Source organism: Phoca vitulina, unplaced genomic scaffold (genome assembly GCF_004348235.1).
Source record: "Phoca vitulina isolate PV1807 unplaced genomic scaffold, GSC_HSeal_1.0 scaffold58, whole genome shotgun sequence".
Lineage (NCBI taxonomy): Eukaryota > Metazoa > Chordata > Mammalia > Carnivora > Phocidae > Phoca > Phoca vitulina.
In genome coordinates, this window is record NW_022589761.1 from 3,885,763 (window position 1) to 3,907,751 (window position 21,989).

Sequence of the window (21,989 nt, forward strand, 5' to 3'; positions counted from 1 at the left end):
CAGGGGCTTCTCCCAAGCTACACCAGCTGCATGAGGTCCACTATACCGTGGACCTGACCGTCCCCAGCTCCAGACTTCTCTGGGGACAAGGACACTGCCAGACATTTTAAAAGGTGAAATGTTGTGGGGCGTCTGGCCAGCTCAGGCAGGGCAGCGTGTGACTCTTGATCTCAGGGTTGTGAGGCCGAGCCCCATGTTGGGTGTAGCGATTACTTAAAAATAAATAAGTAGGGCGCCTGGGTGGCTCGGATGGTTGGGCGTCTGCCTTCGGCTCGGGTCATGATCCCAGGGTCCTGGGATCAAGCCCCACATCGGGCTCCTGGCTCAGCGGGGAGCCTGCTTCTCCCTCTCCCTCTGCCTCTCTCCCTGCTCATGCTTTCTCTCTCTCTCTCTCTGTATCTCTGTGTCTCAAATGAATAAATAAAATCTTTAAAAAAATAAATAAATAAGTAAATAAACTTAAAAAAAAAAATAAGGGTGAAATGTCATAATGGCTTTGCGATCTCCTCCAGTCACAACCTAGCTTCTACCCTGTTAAAGAAGTAGCTGGAGAAGAGGTTTCCAGAACCCTGGCCACGCCAGGACTTGTGTTCTCTGCTAGCCCACGTATATCAATGCCGACACAAGGCACTGTTGTTCCTGAGCTGGTGGTAGGTTTAGGTGGTTGGTGATACTATCCTCCAGGCCTTTGCAGGATCTCACAATAAAAATGAATAAAAGTAATTCAGGCACTTCGTAAAAGAACATCCAAACACCGGAGGAAGTAACATGACAAGTTAAGAGTCACCTCCACCCCCATCCCTGGTCTTGCTCCCCAGAGCTAACTCTAACAGCTTCTTTCTTCGTCCTTTCTGGAAAAAGTCTCTGCATGCACAAAACCAAACACACCAATCCTTTAAACACAGATGCAGGGCATGCTGTCCTGCGTCTCCCCGTTCCCCCACTTAGTATCTCAGACATCTTTCCTAGGAAGCAGATACAGAAGGATTCCCAAATGAAGTTGCCCTAAGTTTATGCCTCCTGTCTTTACTGGCTGCTCAGGGGAGCGGCCCCTGTGGAGGAGCTGATCGTGATGCTGGGACATATCTGACCACCAGAGTATTGCAGCTCTGTTACAAACACCTGGTTTGGTGTATTTGCTTTTCCCAACAGTCTCAGAGCAGCCTCTGGGCTCTCCAGGCCTCCAACGGTACAGCTGACCCATTGGGAACACCCATTATCCATATCCTGCCAGGTTTCCGGGTTCCCTCCAGGTCTGTGGGTTCCAGGTCCCTGCGAGCGCCCCACGTCTCTTTCTGAGGCTGCAGGAGGCATCTGTCTCACTTGGCCGGGCAGCAGGCACAGTGCTGACCACCCAGTGCAGAAGGCGGCATGAGGCTGACAAGAGGTCCCCCCCGAACTCTGAAGGAAGAAGAAAGGCTACACTCTGTAACAAGAGGAAGCTGGCACACCTGTCCGGCACTGCACCGAAGGGTGTGGGGAGGGCTTAGAGCTGCCTATGACACAGGGAGAGCTTCACTGAGTTCTAAGCTTGATAAGTAACTATTTCCCCACCAGAGCCCCAAGGCCATGAGGCTGCACTGGGGCCTCTCCTTAGGGGGATGGACACTAGCAACAGAAATGTCCCATTCCCTCCCTCCTGCCTTCTTCTCCTTTATACATCCAACAGTTACCAAGCGGTGATTTTAGACTGGGCATAGTTTCTCCACTAAGCAATAGAGAAAACAGACATGTCCCATAGAAAGCAGGGAAAACAAACAGGAATGTGATCATTGGCTTCCCCCATCCCCAATCACACAAACAGGCTGGTTAAAATACTTGTCCTGAACATAATCAAGCTCTAGGCAAGGAAGGGCCTGCTCCAGGCGCTAGCAACAAGGAGGGGACCCCAAAGTTAAAAAAACAACCTGAGAGCGGGGCACCTGGGTGGCTCAGTTGTAAAGGTCTGCCTTCAGCCTTGGGTCATGATCCCAGGGTCCTGGGATCGAGCCCCACATCGGGCTCCTTGCTCCGTGGGAAGCCTGCTTCTCCCTCTCCCACTCCCCCTGCTTGTGTTCCCCCTCTCGCTGTATCTCTCTCTGTCAAATAAATAAATAAATAAAATCTTTACAAAAAAAAACCAAAAACAAAAAACCCCTGAGAGCTAGAGAGGAAGCTGGGCAGGCCTGAGAGTTTCGGGATGGACAGGCCCCAGGAAAGGCTGGCTCCCCACCGAGGCAATGGAGCCAGCAGTCACTCACTTCAGGAGGTTTTCTGCTCCCGTTCTCATCCGCACAGCTTTCAGGATCTGCTGGTTCAAGGCAGCCCTCTGATTCTGCAGTCGGCTCCGGCCAGTTTGTGCAAGAGGATTGCAACCCTAAGGGAAAATGAGAGATGACCTTTCAGAGGTCAGCCACTCTAAACATGATGACAACGTTGAATATAACAGAAATGCTTTAAAAACGAACCTGTTCTGAAAATAAAAGTAACATCAAAATGGGAAATACACAAAATACCGAGAAGTATCAAAAGAAAACAAAAGTCACTCATAACAACGCAACTCCGAAACAGCCACTGTACGGTGGTTTTCTCCCTGCCCGTGTATTTTACACGCTTATTGTCATTTTTCATATTAGTGCGGTGTTGGGAGTTCCCAAGACCAGCCCCACGTTCAGATTCACTAAGACTCACAGGACTCAGCATGTAATTGCACTGACAGCTATATGACGGCAACTTCCTAAGGATACAGAGCTGGACCACAAGGGGGAAAGGCATGGGTAGGTTCTAGAGCAATCCACTGGAAGCAGCCTCCCTTATGCTTTCCCCCTCCCATGAAGGGTCACACAGAGCATATCCTTCCCCCAGCAACAAAAACGCAGCAACGTGTATATGATGTCACCGCCCAGGTCGGCCCATTAGAAAATCAACACCCAGGGGTTTTATCGGGGACTGATCACAAAGGCACCCCCTGACTAGCACGTAACCAGATTCTAGACTCCCAGAAAGAAAGCAGCTGTTCCTCATAAACCACATGGTCTGTGCCATCGGTCTCGGGGGGGTGAGCCACCTTATCAGTTAGGGGATGAAGGGAACACTCCAAGAGCCAGGTTCCCAGGTACCAGGGAGGGGCCAACCTTCGCAAGCGGACCTTCCCAAGAAGAGCAACCTCAAGCCTGCTCTGTTAACCCTTTCCTGCACAGTGGCACGTACAGTTTATCAAAATTTCTCACGGAATACTCTAGCATTAAACTTTCCTTTATTATGAAATGTTTCTCAAAACCATGATTTTAATGACTGAATAATATGGCCTTTAAAAAAAAAGATTTGGGGCACCTAGGTGGCTCAGTCGTTAAGCGTCTGCCTTCGGCTCAGGTCGTGATCCCGGGGTCCTGGGATCGAGCCCCGCATCGGGCTCCCTGCTCAACGGGAAGCCTGCTTCTCCCTCTCCCACTCCCCCTGCTTGTGTTCCCTCTCTCGCTGTGTCTCTCTCTGTCAAATAAATAAATAAAATCTTAAAAAAAAATAAAAAATAAAAAGATTTACCATTTCCTTATAGTTGGACATTTAGATTGCTTCCAAGTATCTGCTATTATATATAATTACTTGATGCATATTTGTAAGCACGAATCTTTATAAACTTCTACTTTTTTCTTTAAGGTCTATATCCAGGGCAAAGCTATAGCCCTAGAAACTTCAAGACCTCCAGTTCACCAGCCTAATTACCCTCCAAGAGAGAAAGGCACTCCCTAATCCTTGTCCTCTCCCCCTTAGCCTTAGGCAACCACAGATCTACTTTCTGTCTGTATAGATTTGCTTATTCTGGATATTTCATGCAAATGGAATTATACAAAATATGGTGTTTTGGGATGGGCCTCCTTCACTTAGCATGATTTTTCAAGGTTTATCCATCTTGGAGCAGGTATCAGTACCATACTCCTTTTTGTCGCAGACTAATACCCCATTATAAGTACATACCACATTGGGGTACCTGGGTGGCTCAGCTGGTTAAGTGTCTGCCTTTGGCTCAGGTCATGATCCCAGGAGCCTGGGATGGAGTCCCATATTGGGCTCCCTGCTCAGCGGGGAGCCTGCTTCTCCCTCACCCTCTGCTGCTCCCCCTGCTTGTGCTCGCTCATGCTGTCAAATGGATGAATAAAATCTTAAAAAAAAAAAAAGAATGTAGGACATTAACTTATCCATTCATCAGCTGATGGACATTTGGGGGTGTTTTCACTTTTTGGCTATTATGAATAAGGCTGCTTATCTGTGTACACATTTTTATGGATGTTTTTATGTTTTCCTTTCTCTTGGGTATATATCAAGGAGTGGAACTATTGTTATGCCATATGGTTAATCCTGAGTCTAACCAACTGCGAAACTGTCAAACTATTTTCCAAAGTGGCTATATGATTTTACATTCCCACCAACAGTTTATGAGGGTTCCAATTTATCCATATCCTTGACAATACTAGTTATTATTATTTTTTTTAATAGACAATCTAGTGTGTGTGAGATCTCATTATGGTTTGGATTTGCATTTCCCTGATGGTCAATGATGTTTAACATCTTTTTACATGCTTATTGGCCCTTTGTGTATCTTCCTTGGAGAAATATCGATTCAGATATTGGCCCATTTTAAACCGAGTTGTCTTTATTTTTGAATTGAAAAGTATTCTTTTTATTTATCTTAGGGAGAGAGCGGGGGCGAGGGGCAGAGGGAGAGAGAAACCCAAGCAGACTCCGTGCTGAGCATGGAGCTCCACGCAGGGCTTGATCTCATGACCTGAGCTGAAACCAAGAGTCAGCACTTACCCAACTGCGCCACCCAGGTGCTACCTGAAAAGTATTATTTTTAATCTTTGCCAAGTTGATATGCAAAAACAGGTATCCTGTTCTTCCAATTTGCATTTATTACTGGTAAACTTTTTTTTCCATATATTATCGATCACGTGAATTTCTTTTTCAGTGAATTGTCTTGTGTTGTCTGTTCATTATTTCCTAGAGTATTTAGACTGCAATGTTTCATTCTGAAAAGTTTAAGAACAGAATGAAAGTTTCATTTTAACCTACTGGTGTGCTTCCCACCCTGTCAGGTAAGAAGCCCTGGGATCTGAGTGAGGGCTCCATTCCTTTGTGAAGCTTATCTTTAGGTTCTGCCCACTGAGGGGGGCTGCGGTTACACCCCGGGGGGTGGCTGGTGGGCAGCACTCCGTTTAGAGATGCCCTTTCTCTGCAACTGCAACCCTCCCATTCAGCTCAGCCCCACCTCTGCCCAAGGCATGCCCGTGGTGTCCACCCCAAGGGGGGAGAAGTTATTCAGAGCCCTAATCTTCTCAGGGATTCCCCGTATCAGTGGCCTTTGGACCAGTGGGTCAGAAACGAGTTAAGTTCCTCCTTCTACAAAGTTTTCTCATCCTTACTTGCCAGCAAGTCACCACCCACATGCCCCCAGGCAGCACCCCCAAGTTCCAATTACACATATATTATAATCTGAGTTGGAATGGTCTTACAGCTAACATCTTTCAAACCATTCAATGATCTCTGATTTAAAATAAAAATCAGGAAACTATCTTTTTGCAGATAGAAGACTGACATGTCTTTTAATGTGAAGCTAAACGAATATTAAAGTTCTAAAATAATGGCCCTCCTTTTCCTTTATGCTTTCCAAAATTACTACGAAGGGATGGTCTGATCTGACTCAAAATCACATGCTTCAACCCAAGCTGTGTTCCATTTTACAGAAAGGCTTTAATAACAAATTCCTTTATGTACATTCCCGGAGCTAAGATAAGCAGCCATTCCAGCTCATGAGTAAGAACTTTTTCCTGCTCCTATACTTTACCCAACTTCTGGCTGGCCCACAGATGCGGAGTCAAGTTTCTAGATAAGACAGAGGAATGCTTAGGATTAGATATGATTGAGTAATTAGAACCAAAACGACATTACTTCTTACTGACAGGTAGGAATGCTGGGCCAGCTGGAAACACTAGGAACCCACAGGACTACATGGAAGCTTCTGGGAGCCCCGTGAGCCAAATGTGGGCAAGACTGCTATAAAGACCCCCTGGCATCTCCAGAGGCTGGATCTGTCCACTGGCCCCGGCCAGTGGTTCTCTGCTGCTGGGGACCCACAGTCCTCACTCATGCCTTCCTTCTTGGTGGGTTCATAACAGGATGTCGAGTGACTGCAAACTGGAGGGGTTGTGCCAGGGCCCCAAGCAGCACCTGTCACACCTGCAGGATGGGGGCGTTGCTGAACTATCCTGGCCTCGAGGGTCACGGTCCTACAGTGAAGTGAGTCTTTCCACCACACAGTCTGTTGGTTCCCTTCCCAGACTAAGGTGTGGGCAACTGCAACAGGGTTAAAATGCTGGAAGGATGGTCCCACAGCCAACACCCAGAAAAGCAAGTACACTAAGTGAAGCCTCAACTTCATCACATGGTGTGTCCCATGAGTCAGACCGCTGGTGTGGACCCTGGGACATCAGCCGAGATCCCAGTGACGCCTCAACTTCACCATATGGCATGTCCCATGAGTCAGACTGCCGGTGTGGATGCTGGGACAGCAGCCGAGATCCCATAGTTCTGAGGCTTGCTGGTCAAGTGAGCTACTCAAGATCCTCCGGGCGGGGAGGGCGGGGGCAGGACTGAAGCCCACGTCCCTGCTTGCTGCCACTCTAAGGTGAGCCGTGAAGCAGCCAGCAGCAGGAATACGGGGCGGGGTGGGGGGGCGGTGAGGAATGCCGGGACAGCTCGGCTGCGACCCCCAGACACCCCTCCCGTGCTTCCTGGCTGAGGGCTGCCCAGCATCACTGAGCATCCTTTGGACACAGTGACCTGGTCCCACTCTGCCACTCTCCCACCTCACAGCCCTTGACAGTCAAGGGTGGTAATTCAATGCTCCCCCATCTCCTTTCCAAGAGGAAAAACACTGACTTCATGCCTACTCAGTAGGAAATTGAAGGCCCCTGGCCCCTGAGATTGACTCAGAGTGAGCACGTGACATAGGATAATCAGAACCCATCAGGAAGACATCTTCATTTTTCCCCACTGGCCTTTACCATCATTGGGGAGTGTCTCCCCAGAAATGAAAACCAATCCAGGGGGAACACAGCTGAGAAATTGTTCGTAGCAGCATTTGAGCCCTAGATCAAGCCAGACCTGAAACGATTCCTCTGGACTGCTCAGTTACAGGAACCAATGCATTCCCTTTCGTGCAGAAGCTTTTTAAATTGAGGTATAAATTACACATAATAAAACACATAGATTCTAAATATACAGTTCAATGAGTTTGGACAAATGTATAAACCTCCGTAACCAGTACTCCAATCAAAAAGAACATTTTCATCACCCCCCAGGCCACCAACACTCTGGTTTCTATCACCACAGACTTCTGCTTAGAAGTCTGTCCTAGAACTTCAGATAAATGGAATCATATAGTATAGACTCTTCTGTGTCTGGCTTACTGTGCTCAATATTATGCTTTGAGATTCACCCATATGGTTGCACTCATCAGCAGCCTGCTCCTTTTCATTGCTAGAATTCCATTGTAGGGATGCGCCACAGTGTGTTTACGTGTCATTTTGGATTGGATTTTTCTGGCATCTGCAATTAATTCTTTCATGAGTCTTAATTAGAATAAGTTCACCTCAAGTGAAAACTCCCTTTGTCAACATCCCCCTGGCGTGTCCTTTGTGCCTAGTCCCATAGCTCAGCTGGGAAACAAGTATTTAAAAGCAATACCCAGGCGCAAACTGGAGGCACTTAATTTGCCAGGAAGGAAAAGCTACTCAGCCTACACCTTGCAGAGACAGACCTGAGGAAGGTAGAAAGGCCAGGCCACCCAGATGGCAGATGCAGAGGGAATGGAACAGTCTTTCCCTCTCCACGCCCCTCCCCAACCACCCCCCCACACCCCGCACTCAGGTCAGTGCCTGGCGCCTGGCTCCCCTCACCCCAGAAAACCAGCACGGGCTCTTCTTCTTCCACACAGCCAAAGAGAAAGCTTACACACGGAGATGTTTCTGCAGCAAACTGAAGGCACAGTGTGCACCCAGGGTCTCCAGGTCCGGCGTGAGACTGGGGGCAGGGTCTCCTAGCTAGAGCCCCCCTCGCACAGCACATGGGAAAGAGGGTGCTTTTTGCTGCTTGTGTAGCACAAAGATATTTTCTCTGCTTGTCACTCCTTCCTAGTTATGCAATCCCCCCCCACTCAACCACCCAACTCTGGAAAACAGAACTGTGAGTTAGCCAGAAGCTGTCACCCAGAAAGCACTGAAATAGCAGGTAATACCCTGCAATACATACACACATCTCATTTAACTTTTCACCATGCTCGAGATTCGGGGCAGGCTGGATGATGAACAGAATCTAGCTTTTCCGTATCCATAAAAAGCGTAAGTCCGGCATTTTTCAAGAGCCCTCCTGCCCTTCCAGGATCTCTGCCGGGCTTGGGGGCTGCACATCAAAGAGCACCTGCTCTTCTTCCGCATCCCCAACCATTCGCACAGGGTGGGGGGGGCAAGGGGGACACAATATGAAATCAACACTTCGCCATAATCTTTAACTAAAGGCTGCCTTCAGTCACTTCTACGAATCTTTACCATCACCTCCTGCGTACCACCCACAGTTGTTTTTCAACGTGTTGAATGAATAACAAAGCTTTTACAAACACCAAAATTTCCATGAAACAAATATATTTCCAGTCCCAACTAATGACCTGCTTATTTCAACTGGTAGGATTCACTCAGCCACAGTTAACGGTTCTTGTCTACGGAGCGCGTCTGTGCGGGGTAAGGGCTGGTATATGTGTGTGAATTTGCACACTTCTGTAATTACCTTTTTTTAAAGTTTATTTTCAGTAATCGCTACACCCAACGTGGGGCTCGAATGCATGACTCCAAGATAAGAGTCGTTCGTTCCTCCGACTGAGCCAGCCAGGTGCCCCTGTAATTACTTTTTTCTGGAATTAAAATAATTCATGTTACTTTTATAATACAAATAATTTTGGAGAAAAAGAAACTACTTCTGAAGTTCTCGATCACCTGCCCTTTCCTCTTCTTACAACCCAATCAAAACCTGGGACTTGCTAAGGGCATACAGCCATAGTGAAGTGTGGATCTGACTGGAAAGGCCAGAAGGACTCGCATCTCTCCCCCTGTCCCTGGGGCTGCAGGCAGATCTCGCTCCTGGCCGGCGCCCCTTGCTGCCCACTTTGCCACCCTATCCTGTGGCTGGGCTGCCCCTGCGGCCACCTCCAATGCAGCCTTTCTGTCACGAGACCCTGGCACCTGACCCAGAGAAGGAAGTGGTGACGAGGCTAAGGCTAATGCCTCGTATCAACAGGTGGTGTCTGGGGATCCATCCAAATAGCCCCAGGAAGCAAGGGACATTTACGGTGTCACAGCTAGTCCATCACGCTGACTCTCCTCTGAGTCACCCTGGAAATTCTGTTCCTGCCAGGCAACCCCTCCTGGCCAGGATCCCTCAGTGTGAAGAGGTGTTTGTCATACACAGCCTCTGGACTCCTAGTGTGCACCCGTGCAACCAGGCAGACGCTCACCAAGGCCATGATCAACCTGGAGCCAGCCTGGCCTTTAGGACCTGGCTTAGACCATGGCGGTGTACCGGGTAGGGAGGGGGCAGCATCACCAACTTTCACACCCCTCTTCCCTCCCTCCCCATCTGGGAAAGGATTCAAGGCTCCAAGGGGATGGGTCCAGACACCTGGAGGGACGTTATCACTACCCAATAAAGGTGGAGCTGACGGAGCCCCCAGGACCCACACTGTGCTCTGTGGACCTAGCCCAAAAGGAAGCATCCCCACACACGTGTGCTCATAATTAGATGATGTGCTCACGTGTCTAACACAGAATTACACTTCACTAAGATGAATGGTGCAGAGCGCGAACTAGGAGGAGTTTCTAGGTTAAAAAAAAAAAAAAAAAAAAAAAGAATTCTTCCTTCTCTGCTGGAGCCTTGAGGAAGCCCAGAGAAAACAGGGACCATAAACCAGGACACGGTGAACCTTGGGGCCCTGTCCAGCCTGGAGGTTTCTGTGGACAAGAAACAACTTCTCCTCCAGCTCTGGGGTAAAAACAATGGAGCTAAATTCATTTCGGGTCATTAGTATTCCCAAAGGATGAAGAGGCAGAGATAAGGACAGACAATACTGCACTTTGTCCTGATTGAATCCTTCCACACTCTGCTAAGACCTTTCATCGAGGGCCCCTTTCAACAGCCCTGGGGAAGGGCTTTCTCAAGTTTTTCTCCAGCTCGTTTTCTCTCGGCCCCGGACAGGATTTCCTGCGGGTTTTAGGATGACAGCACCCAGAGATCTCCGGAGACAGGATCTGCTCCAAGGATGCGGTGCCCTAGAAACTTACATTCCTCTGCATTAACTAGAACACGCCTTCTTCCATTCTCTCACCCACTTCCATCAGGACGAGCATGAAAATCTGTTTGGGAAAAAGCAGCTCCCTTTCCATTGGCCTTTCTTTTAAGAAAGTAATGTATGGTTATAGAGCGTGTGGCTCTATGTAAACGTATTGATGTCAAGGGAAAAAAGGAAAAACCGGCGAGAAGCCAGAGAAGAGAGAAACACGTTGCAATAGACCAGAAAGTTTTCTGTGGGTTTTGTTTGTTTTTAATTCAGAGACCCCCCCCCCCCCCCCCCCCCCAGCTGCCAGCCCCAGGAGGCCAGAGTCTATACTGGTGGCCTGGGGCCAAGCTGTGTCCGTGTCCTCGGGCTCTGTACAGCCAAGGGCTACATGACCCCAAGAAGACCCTGATTTACTGGGGACCTCCCTCTCTGCCGATGATTGCCTTGTACATTCGGGGTCTAGGCCCTGCCGGCAGAGTGAACTTTTGGGCAATTTGTTTGCATTTTGTATGCAAGTCACACAAAACAGAGTTGAAGCTCTGAATATGGACTATGGACCCCCCCCCCCCACAAGCCCTTCCCAAACACACTTTTTTGCTCTGTGTTCTAAAGCAAAGAAGCAGATTCCTATTCAAGCATGGCCTGAGCTATCTATCTGGACAAAGCGCTGACTCCCAGCACTGCCCGCACCCCAGGACATGAGGCCCACCACGAACAGCCACAGAAGCCAGAAGCCAGACTGAGCGAGAGTCGAGTCTGCCCCAGCATCTGACAGGGGTCAGGCTCAGAGCTGTCACTCAATAAATGCTTTTTGAATGAATGGAGAATGGCATTTTTGAGAAAAAAAGGAAGGAGAGAAAAGACAGAATAAAGAACACTCGGATGAAAGAGAAGCCTGATTTCAGTAGCAATTAATTTGATCCTCTGAGTGTGTGCAAAATTTCCCAAGCCCAAAGATGGGATGGAGGAGTTCACCCTGCGGGCATCTCCAGTCTCAGGGGTTCTCGCGTACTGCCCCTGGTTGGCTCATCCACCCCGGATGTGCAGCAGCTGTCTCCAACTTTTCTTTCTTTTCTTTTTCTTTCTTTCTTTCTTTCTTTCTTTCTTCTTCCTTCCTTTCTTTCCTTCCTTCTTTTTTTTCTTTCCTTCCTTCCTACTTTCCTTCCTTCCTTCTTTCCTTCCTTCCTTTCTCCCCTGAATCTTCAACCTTGCCCTCCACCCCAAACTTCTTTAAAAAACAGCTTTAAAAAGGCTCTAGACTTCCTCACTCTGACATGAACCTGCCTTCTCTCTCCTCTGATCTCCCGACTATCACCTTCTCTGCCCTTCTCCCCTCTGCACCCCACCACATTGGCTTTTGCCCCTGACTCTACCCACTCATTAGCTAACAACCCCCTAAAGAACTAAATCCAGTATTTTCCAGCACTCCTCTGATTTGTCAACCCCACCTCTCCACGAAAAAGACTCTTCTCTCAGCTTCCTTGACACCGCAGCCCTTCTGGCTTGCTTCCCATCCCTCTGCTTGTCCCTTAAGTGGATATATTATTCCCTTCTGTCTTGGGCCCCCTCACAACACCCCAAGTGCCTCCCAACTGGTGCACCCCCAAAGCCACATCTCCAGCCAGGGTGCTCTCATGCCTGTCAGGTCTGTAGAGTGGACTCCCCTGTGAGACCACCACTTGGATATGTCATGGGGGCCTCAAATCCACCTGCCCTACACCAGGCTCCAGGTTCCCCCGCCTGGTGCCTGCCCATCCACCCAGACACCTAAGGCAGACAGTTTGGATTCCTGTCATCAGCACCTTCCCCACACATCCCGTCTGTTAGCTCTTCCCATCCCCGCTGACACTGCTGTTGCTCATCATTCTGACCTCCTCACTAGGATCCCTGTCTCGAGGCTGGACCCCCGGTTTGAGTTCGGGGTGCAGGATGGTGGTTAGGATGGGTGGTGAGGCTGTGTTTACACAGCACTTTATAACTGACTGGAAAGTCCTTGATGGTATCAGAGCAGGCAGGGCAGAGACGATGGAAATTTCAGGGAGCTAAACCCCCATCCTCCCTGGCCTCTCCCCCAGTCCCCACTCACAGATCACTCAGCTTTCTGGGACATGAATCTTTCACATCTGGTCCTTCTTGAAACACTCAAATGGATCCCTGAGGTTCCCTGGTTCCTTAGCAGGATGCATGGCTCCGAACAGCCTCTTTCCCAGTTAGGGCTGCACACCCTAGAGGGTTCCAATTCATGCCTTCGCCCATGCTGTTCCCTCTACTTGTAGTGCTCTTCCTCCCCTTTTCACCTGTCTAACATCTACCTTTCATTCAGGGAGCATGTGTTTTAGGTCAAACTGGCTCAGATCACAAATTGAGAAGGGGTTCAACATCAACACCTTTTAATATTCTGGTACAAAGAACATTTTTTGGGCTGGTATGATGTAGCACAACGATCATTACAAGATCTCCTTTTCAAAAGAGATGTTTCTAATTGTAAACCAGTGTTTCATCTTATTTTGCACCCACAATTCTCCTACTGACCACCAGAGAAACTGCATCTAAAAACACCCAACCTTGCATCCTTTCCCAGCTCCCCTGCCAACCGGGCCATCCCCTCTCTTTCCTGTGCTCATCCTCCCCTGGAAAACCTGTTCTGGAAGACTTGGGGATGGAACCCTCACAGGTGTTCCCCTCCCTCTGTCATTTGCCCCAAATGCTGCTGTGGGTCCAGACTTCCACCTGTTGAGAGAATAAACGATTCGGGGAGAAAATGAAGTCCCAGGAAGAGACAGCAACTTGCTGAAGGCTACACAGGAATTTTGTCAGGGTGGCAGTCAGGTTCTGGGGCCTTAGGACCAAGATCTAGGGATTCCCAGGCCCCACCTCCTTCTGCAATTCCACGGCCTGTGATCCTCTGTCCCAAATGCCACACATAATTAGAAGTTATAATCCTGTAATTCCATGATGACATCTTTGAACTTAAATATACTTTAAAACTACTTTTTTTTTTTAATGCTAAAAGCAATTTAACCAAAAAGAATTTTTCCCACTCTAACCTCACCTGTTTCTAGTTCCCCTCCTGTCCTGCCCATCCCCTGGGGCCACTGCTCCTCACCAAAGAGGAAAAGCCCAAAGGCTGTGTCAGGTGGAAGAAGGAAAGATTCCAAGTTCATTTGCCGACTGGATCGTTAGGCTTTTAACAATTAAGGATTGTCTTGTGGGAAACAGTTTCACTTCCCTATTTATAATTAGGCACTCCGCCTGCTGTCCTATAAGTTATAAAAACAAAACAAAACAAAAACACAACAATCTCTCAACCTACCCAGTCAAAGCTGGCCAACCGCCAAAGGCTATTTTTAGACTCGCTAGAACCTCCAAGAAGGCAGGGTGGAAAGTGTCACCGTGTCTCTGGGTTCGAAAGCACCTTTGTACTGCAGGCCTGGCCACCTGCGGGCATCTCCGCGCCCCCACCCTGCGGGCTGTGGTCGCTTTTGAGGGACTGGGCTGCCGGACTGTTATCCCAGGGCGGGTGGCGCGGGATGTGCCGAGGGAGGCAAGGACGTACCAATCTCCCGCGGAGCCCGCACTCTTTGCGGGTCTCTCCAACAAACAGATAAATCCGCTCTGGCATAAAATGAGCAGGGGCGAGGCCGCGCCCTCAAGTCTGCTGCGCGTACTCCCTCCCAGGCGACTCGGGGCAGAAAAGGGGGCAACGCCCGAGGTCACCTCCCACCGACAAATCTCCCCTGCCTTCTAAAAGTCGAAGAAGCGGACACTGGAAGCGTCTGGAGGCTAGAGGAGAACGCCAAGCCACCTGGAGTGATCCCACTATCTCCACCCGCGCCCCGACCAGCGCTCGGGTTCAAGGTGGGCTCCGGTCCCAACATGCCGCAAGGCCGCGCGGGAGCCCCCAAAACTAGGCATTGATCCCTTCCCCAGTCGCGCGGGATCGCCGGCTAGGGCGGCCACGGGCACCCCTCCTTGCCCCCAGCCTCTGCCGCCACCTGCGCGGGGCAGCCCCAGGCACCCTTCCCCGCCCCCAGCCCCGGAAGCCACCTGCACTGTGCCTGCGGGTTCGAAGCCGCCGGAGCCCTCACCCGGAGCCTCTGCCCCGCCCGCCCCAGGCCAGTGCGCCCCCTCCCCCTCCGGGCCTGGTCGACCCCGGCCGCGCGCTCCCGCAGCCCCCTCCGCAGCCTGGGTGCAGGAGGTCTGGAGCTCTCCGTAGGCAGCCCGCCCACCCGAGGGCACCCACCTTCCGAAAGTAGCCGTCGCTCTCTTTTTCCAGCGGCTGGGGGGCCGCGGGTAGCAGCGCGTCGGTCATGCTTGCGGTGCGGACGCGGAGGGCGGACTAAGTAAGGCTCTTCAGCGCGTCGGCCCGGGAGGGCGCCGGGACCCGCCCCCGTCCCGCCCCACCCGCGCGGCGGCCCCTCCAGCCCCGCCCCGGGGCAGGCCCCGAGCCCTGGCGTCCCAGCCGGGTCCGCCGAGACCACGCCCCTGGCCCCGCCCCGGCTCCGGATTGGCCGGGCGGAGCCGCGCCCCAGGTCCGAGGCTCGCCGCGGGGAGAACTGGGGCCCCTGGGCGCCTCGCTCGCTTTCTCCGAGCCTCGCGGCCCTAATCTGGGCTTCGATACTGTGTCAGTCCTGCGGCGCAGAGGCGGGCCGGGGGGTCTCCGAGGCCGCAGCAAGGCCGGAGCTAGGAACCCGGCGTCTTGTCTGGGGCCCCGGGGGTAAACGCGGTGCGCCGGGATGAGGTCGTGGCACCTCCCTGAAGGAGCACGGACACCGCGGGGACGGTGACCAAACCCGACGCCACGTAGAGGGCGCGGCGGGAGTGCTGGACCCTGAGCCAAGCGGTCAGGAACAGCTTCCGCCTCGGGGGGACCCGGGACCGAGTCGGGGACGGGGAGGAAGAGTTCGTTGCGCCCCTGCGGGCCTTAGCTGGGTGACTCAGACCTTTTGGCGTGGCGGTCAACCCCATTATTCCCCCACCCTCGCTGCAGAGAGTAGGCAGATTCACTGGGGGTCGCGGACCGCGCTGGGGGATCCCCAGAGTCTTGTGCCGCAGAGACTGGATGTCCTCGAGTGCCTTTAACTACCACTGCAAACCTCAGTTTTCTCAGCTGCAAAATGGGGTCAGATCGTGCTCTCTCGAACTGGCCGAAGGTATTGCGACGAAAGTGCATATTAAAGCCCTTAGGCTGGGGTGTAGATGCGCCTAGCTTAGGAGTGAAAGGGGGACGCCTGGGTTCACACCACCCTCTCACCAACCCACCCCTCGTTGACCCGTGGACTCCGGGTCCAGATGCCTGGCGAACACAGTGCCCAGAACCTGAGGCCGGAGCCGGAAGCCCCCGCCATCCGCCCGCGGGGCCACGCCCCTCTGCGCTGAGGTCTTGCAGTCCCTAACCCCCTCCCCCAACCGAGGGACACTTTTGCGCAGTTGGTACTGTTTGGCCGTCGCGGTAGATGCAGCAGGTAGAATGGAACACAATCTGCTTTCAAAACAAGCCAACCATTTCCTTCTCTTCAAAAAAACGGGGGGGGTGGGGGCGGCGGAGAGGAAGGGGGGCGAAGTGTGTGCATCAGGGGTTGTTCAAGAGTTTTAAAATAAATAGTGGCAACAACCAAGGACAAACGATCGAGTAAATGTAAAACAAAAACAAAAACAAAACAAAAGAAACCAACCACGCAAATAAAAAACCAAAAGAACCTCTAAAACAAAAAAACCCTCCTCATCACTGCCTGCAGACTCTGAGATGCAGCACAAGAAAAGGCCCGTCCAGAAAGGACTGTTTTAATTCTAAGAACCTGAAGAGTCCTAACCAGCTCAGGGCCAGGACAGGTGTTTGGGACAGGTGTTTGGGAAACTCTGATGCAAAAACTCCCTGTCTCTCTTAAGGTCAGAAATTGACTATTAAACTAATAGCATATGTCGGTCATCCTGTAATAAATCCATTGCCCTGGAAACACACCAGGCTGGTGCTGGGAGTTTAAAAACTGTCTCTCTTGTTTCAGAGATCCTAGGGTGGCAGGTCACTCTCTTCTATCTGTACTATTACTACTACCGATAATAAAGTTAATAACAGAATCTCTGCTCTAGCCATTGAAAGTTCATAGAGATTGTGTTTCATTCTCATGACCCTCCAGCAAATAAAAGGATTAAATAATCTCCATTTGACCCAGGAGAAGACCAGGTCTCAGAGAGTGAAGTGAGCAAGGGCATAGTCCCTGTTAGTGGCTAAGATCAAAAGGTTTTGGTTCAATGACTTCAGTCATTCCCTATCACCTTAGATTTTTGTCATCTCCTACCACCTTGAAGCTCCATTTGCCTTTAGAATTTGTCACATTATGTGCCACTTGCACTATTACTGACTTAATAGTCTTCCTTAAAATTACTCACATTATTTAAACAAACTTTATTTGAAAAGACAACCATGTCGGGACACCTGGGTGGCTCAGTCGGTTAAGCATCTGATTTCTGTTCAGGTCATGATCTCAGGGTCCTGGGATGGAGCCCCACATGGGCGTCCGTGCTCAGCGGGAAGTCTGCTTCTCCCTCTCCCTCTGCTTCTCCCCCTGCTTGCTTGCTCTTTCTCTCTCAAATAAATAAATAAATAAAATCTTTAAAAAAAAAAGTGAATCCAGGGCCTCGTGGGTGGCTCACTCAGTTAAGCGCTGGACTCTTGGTTTCCGCTCAGGTCCTGATCTGCCCACTCAGGTCATGATCTCTAGATCACCAGGAATGAGCCCTGGGTGGGATTACTCGCTGAGGTGGAACCTCCTTGGGATTCTCTTTCTCCCTCTCTCCCTTCCCTCTCCCCTCACAGGTGTGCACTCTCTAAAAAAAAAAAAAAAAGTGAATACAGTGAAAACCAAAATCTGTTATTTAATATAGCCTGACACCATTGCCTTCCTGAGCTGCTTTTTTGATTAAAAAGGAAGAAAAAGAGAAAGAGGCATAATGTTAAAAACACACCAGCCCACCCTCACGCTGTCTCCCGGCGTCCTCAGAGGAAAAGGAGCACTTTCCTGTGAGTCCCAGCAGGCCACGTGAGCCATCTGAGAGTCACTCCTTGGGGCTGTGCACATCAGACATCTCTAGCATTCTCATGGCTCATTGCAGGGGGGCCCATGGCCTGAACCCCATATCTCTGATCCCACTATGATCAGGGAATGAGAACTGTTGTTGCTGACCCAGCAGGAGAGTAACATCTAGCCTTCTATTTGTCACCCCTACTGGTGGTATGCATGACAAGAACTGCCAAAGAGTCCCTGCACTCCTAACAAAAAAAGCGGGGGGGGGGGGGGTAATTTCTGAGGTAGACAAAACGTTAAAATCTGAACTGCAAACAACTGTTTTTGTCAAGCCAGTGGTTGACTGTCCAGGGACCCAGTTCCTCCAAGTAAAACACAAATCCCACCACCTAATACCTGCTTGTTGACAAAGGAGCATTAGCTTCTCTGATATATATCTCCTCTTGGAGAATCCTATGAAATTTGCCAAATTTAAAGAAGAAATTACAAGTAATCCTTACATGACTAAAATTCATTGTAAACTATAGACCAGATTTTGCAATTTTTATTTAAAAATTCTTAGAAACTGAAGCCATATGGTGCCATGGAAATATACCAACTACAGAGGCCACATCAGGCTTGGCAGGCTCTGCCACTGAGTCACCTTGGCCAGATCCTTTAACCCCCTTGCGGCTTCAGTTTCCCCAGCCATAAACTATGGTCTTACACACAGCCGTTGTTTATTGCATACTTACTCTATCCCGGGCACTGTGTTACGCACTTTGTGTACATGATCTCCGTTGGTCCTCCCACAACCCTAGAAATGGGTACTTTACCATCCCCATTTTACAGAGGAAGAAGCTGAGGCTCAGAGGTCATCAGCCTGGTAAGCTAGACTGTCTGGTGCTCTATCATACACAATGCTACATTACACTGTTCCTGTGATTATTTAACAGGAAGGCTACTTTGGCATACTGAGAAGTGATTAAGGATTAAAATAAATGAGCGACAGATGGCAAAAAATGCCAGATATTCATGATAATGTGGAGCAACCAGAATCTCATACATTGTGGGAGTATAAATCCTTAGGACCACTTCGGAAAACTGGCATTTTCTAAATATATCTAAAGCAAATATATGCCTAACTTGCGATCCAGCAATTCCAACTCTAGGTAGATAACTCATAGAAATGCATGCATGTGTTGTGTTCACTGTAAAACATGTTCAAAAATGTTCACAGCTGCACTTTTCTTTTTTCTTTTTAATTTTATTTATTCATGAGAGATAGAGAGAGAGGCAAAGGGAGAAGCAGGCTCCCTGCTCCGATGCGGGACTCAATCCCAGGACCCCGGGATCACGACCTGAGCTGAAGGCAGATGCTCAACCGACTGAGACACCCAGACACCCTGCACTTTTCAAAATAGCCCTTAATTAGAAACTACTTACATGCCCATCAACGGTAGAATGGGTAATTGTGGCATACTCACATAATGAAAAATTTTACACAATGAAAATGAACGTAGTACTATTACAAGCAACAGGTATGTTGTGAGCAACATATTTTGCCCACAAAAATAACATTGAGCAAAAGAAGCCAGAAAATAGTGTATGATTCTATTTTATATGCAGTATAAAGCAGACAAAAAGTTAGTCCATTCTGGGACTATTGCTTCTGGGACTCAGGAAAATTTCTATTTCTTGATCTGCCTATTGTTTCATGGATGTGTTTACTTTGTAAAAATGAATAGAACCATGTGCTTATGATTTGTGCACTTTTCTGTATATATGTGGTATTTCTTTTTTTAATGATTTATTTATTTGAGAGAGAGAGAGCACACACACATGCACATGCATGAGTGTGCACGAATGGAAGAAAAGCCTCAAGCAGACTCCCTGCTGAGCATGGAGCCCACCATGGGGCTCCATCCCATGACCCATGAGATCATAACCTGAGCTGAAACCAAGAGTCCGACGCTTAACCAACTGAGCCACCCAGGAGCCCCTATATGTGATATTTCAATAAGAAAACTCAATGCAGGGGCCCCTGGGTGGCTCAGTTGGTTAAGCATCTGCCTTTGGCCCAGGTCATGATCTCAGGGTCCTGGGATAGAGCCCTGAGTGGAGCTCCCTCCTCAGCCGGGGAGCCTGCTTCTCCTTCTCCCTCTGCCTTCAGCTCCTCTGCTTGTGCTTTCTTTCTCTTTCTCTGTCAAGTAAATACATAAAATCTTTAAAAAAAAAAGAAAAGAAAAGAAAAGAAAACTCAGTGCAGGAAAATGAATGACGCCGATTCCAAAGCATGTAGAGCAGGTTTCTATGGACCACGAGGAAGAAATTACTTCATACCCAGGTGATTCAGCACATCTTCCTATCTGCAGTTTCCTGATGAGATTCTGAGATTTGTCCCTTTTTCCATGTCTAAGAAAGGAAGGGTCTGTGGTGTTTAGGCTGCTATAGTTTGCATAAAACACATGTTGCCTTTAGGTTCCTGCTGCCAAGAATCAGGAGTATGAGGTTGTAAGGATTCAGGGTCACAGATGGAGCATCCAGTCATCCTAAAAATACCCAGGAGACGACTGAGAGCCACTCTTTGAGGAAGCTACAGGGACTTTGAAGGGCCCTTGTTCCCCTGAACCCCAGCGATCAGGAATCAGAAAGTGGTTATTACCATCTTACCAAATGCTAAGGATTGTCAGGAATCCAATTGAGTAAAACTCTCAATAATGACTTTATTGGGTTTTTCTTGCCTGGTTAAAAGCTATAAACTGTAAGAAAATAGGTTTAGGTAATTTAGAAATAAAATCATGGACCTCCACGATTTGTCTGGGTGTATGGATTAGCCGCCAATCTTCTTTACTGTCAATATCTACATTTAGACTCAGAATGACAGTTGATGGGCAGATGATCCTGGGGCCCTGCTGGGCTTCAAGAAACAAAAAGATGCCTTTCCCTTAGTACATTGGTACACACTAATACATACATTTAAAATCAAAACCAAGCCACTGACATAAAAATGTTTTGGAAAAAAACCCCAGGGATGTAGCTAAAAGCAAAAACTCAAACGGCACAATGTTGTACACCTGCATCCCTTCTACCCTGGTGTACTTTGATCTGTGGCCACCACTGTTACTGGTTTCTTTGGGGAGTTTACTGGAGATATGCTATGCATATCGTAGTGTATATGTGGATGTATCCACACCGTGGATATAATAGCCACAATAAATTTGGCTTTTTGTGTTTTCTTTCAGTATTACGGGCAGCACCCTGTGTACTCTGTCTCACCCCTTGTTTTGCTCATTTAACAACACGTGTTGGAGATCATGCCTCACCAGCATTTTTTTTAATGCCTTAGACTATTCCATCATATAGAAATGTAATTGTATAGTATAGTAATTGTTCCAGCAAATTACCCCAGATCATAATGGCTTAAAAATAAGAACAGTTAGTTTATTGTTATCTCTCAGGGTTCCAGGACGTGGCTGAACTCAGCCAGGAGGTCTTGCATGCAGCTGCAGGCAGATGGTTGCTGGAACTGGAGTCATTTTGAATCTCCCTCACTCAAACATCTGGCCATGGATGCTGACGGTTAACTGCGGCCTGGGCTTGGTTACAGACCTACACAAAGCCTCTCCCTGTGGCCTGGGCTTCCTCACAGCAGGGAGGTTGGGTTCCCAGGGCCAGCATCCCAAATTGAATCTGCAAGTTTCTTAAAGCTTGGGTATGGGAGATGTAATGTTACCACTTTTGCTGTAATCTTTTGGTCAAGCACTTATGGAGCCTAGATTCAAGGGGCGGGGACATAGACTCTATTCTCAATGGGAGGTGTCAAACAATTCTGCGGCTATTTTTAAAACTTGTTTTAAAACATCTTTTGTTTTTAAAGTCATGTACCATGATTTATTTAACTAGCTATCCATTCTTTTTTTTTTTTTTTTAATTATTTATTCAGTGCTTACTATGTGCCAAGCACTGTTCTAAGTTCTGAGGATACAGCAAAGAAAATAACAAAAACTGGTCCTAATCAATGTTCTTGTGGAGCTTACAGTTTCGATGCAGAGAGAAGTAGACATAATAAGTATATCAAATTATATGGAGTATTAAAGGTGATAAGTGTTGTGGAAAAATGTAAAGTGGGATAAGGGGAATAGAGAGTGTAGCAAAATGTTTTTTTTTAATTTTTAAAAGATCTTATTTATTTATTTGAGAGAGAGAGAGTGGGAGCACGTTCTCCTGCACTAGGGGTGGGGGAGGGGCTGAGGGAGAGGGAGAAGCAGACTCCCCACTGAGCACAGAGAAAATAGGGGTTGTTTTTAAAATAGGGTCAGAGAACACTTCACTGAGAAAGTAACCTTTGAGCAGGTAACTGAAGAAGGTGAGGGAATGAGTCATGTGGCATCTGGGAGAAGGACATTCCAACCCAAGGGAACAGTGAACGCAAAGGCCTTGAGATCAGAGGGTGCTTATTGTGAGTGCTCAAGCAACAGCCCCACTCCCAGAGATTCTGATTTCGAAGCCCTGGGGGATGGATAAAGGGAATTTTAACAACATCCTGGTGATTCTGACTCATGCCAACTTCTGACCCTCATTTTGAAAACCTGGGCTTCATCTGGTTTTCATCGCAACCTCAC

General features: G+C 48.8%; 1 protein-coding gene across 1 annotated transcript in view; it reads right to left on the bottom strand.

The window, feature by feature from the left end:
- Window positions 1-14,725, bottom strand: part of RHPN2 (rhophilin Rho GTPase binding protein 2) — a 57,042-nt gene extending 42,317 nt beyond the window's left edge. Inside the window, exons 1-2 of the mRNA XM_032390562.1 lie at window positions 14,604-14,725; window positions 2,241-2,356 (exon numbers count right to left, since the gene is read on the bottom strand). Of these exons, the coding sequence (XP_032246453.1) occupies window positions 2,241-2,356; window positions 14,604-14,672 (185 nt within the window). The 5' untranslated portion in view covers window positions 14,673-14,725. The remainder of the gene's footprint in view (window positions 1-2,240; window positions 2,357-14,603) is intronic.
- Between the last annotated feature and the right edge of the window lie 7,264 nt (window positions 14,726-21,989).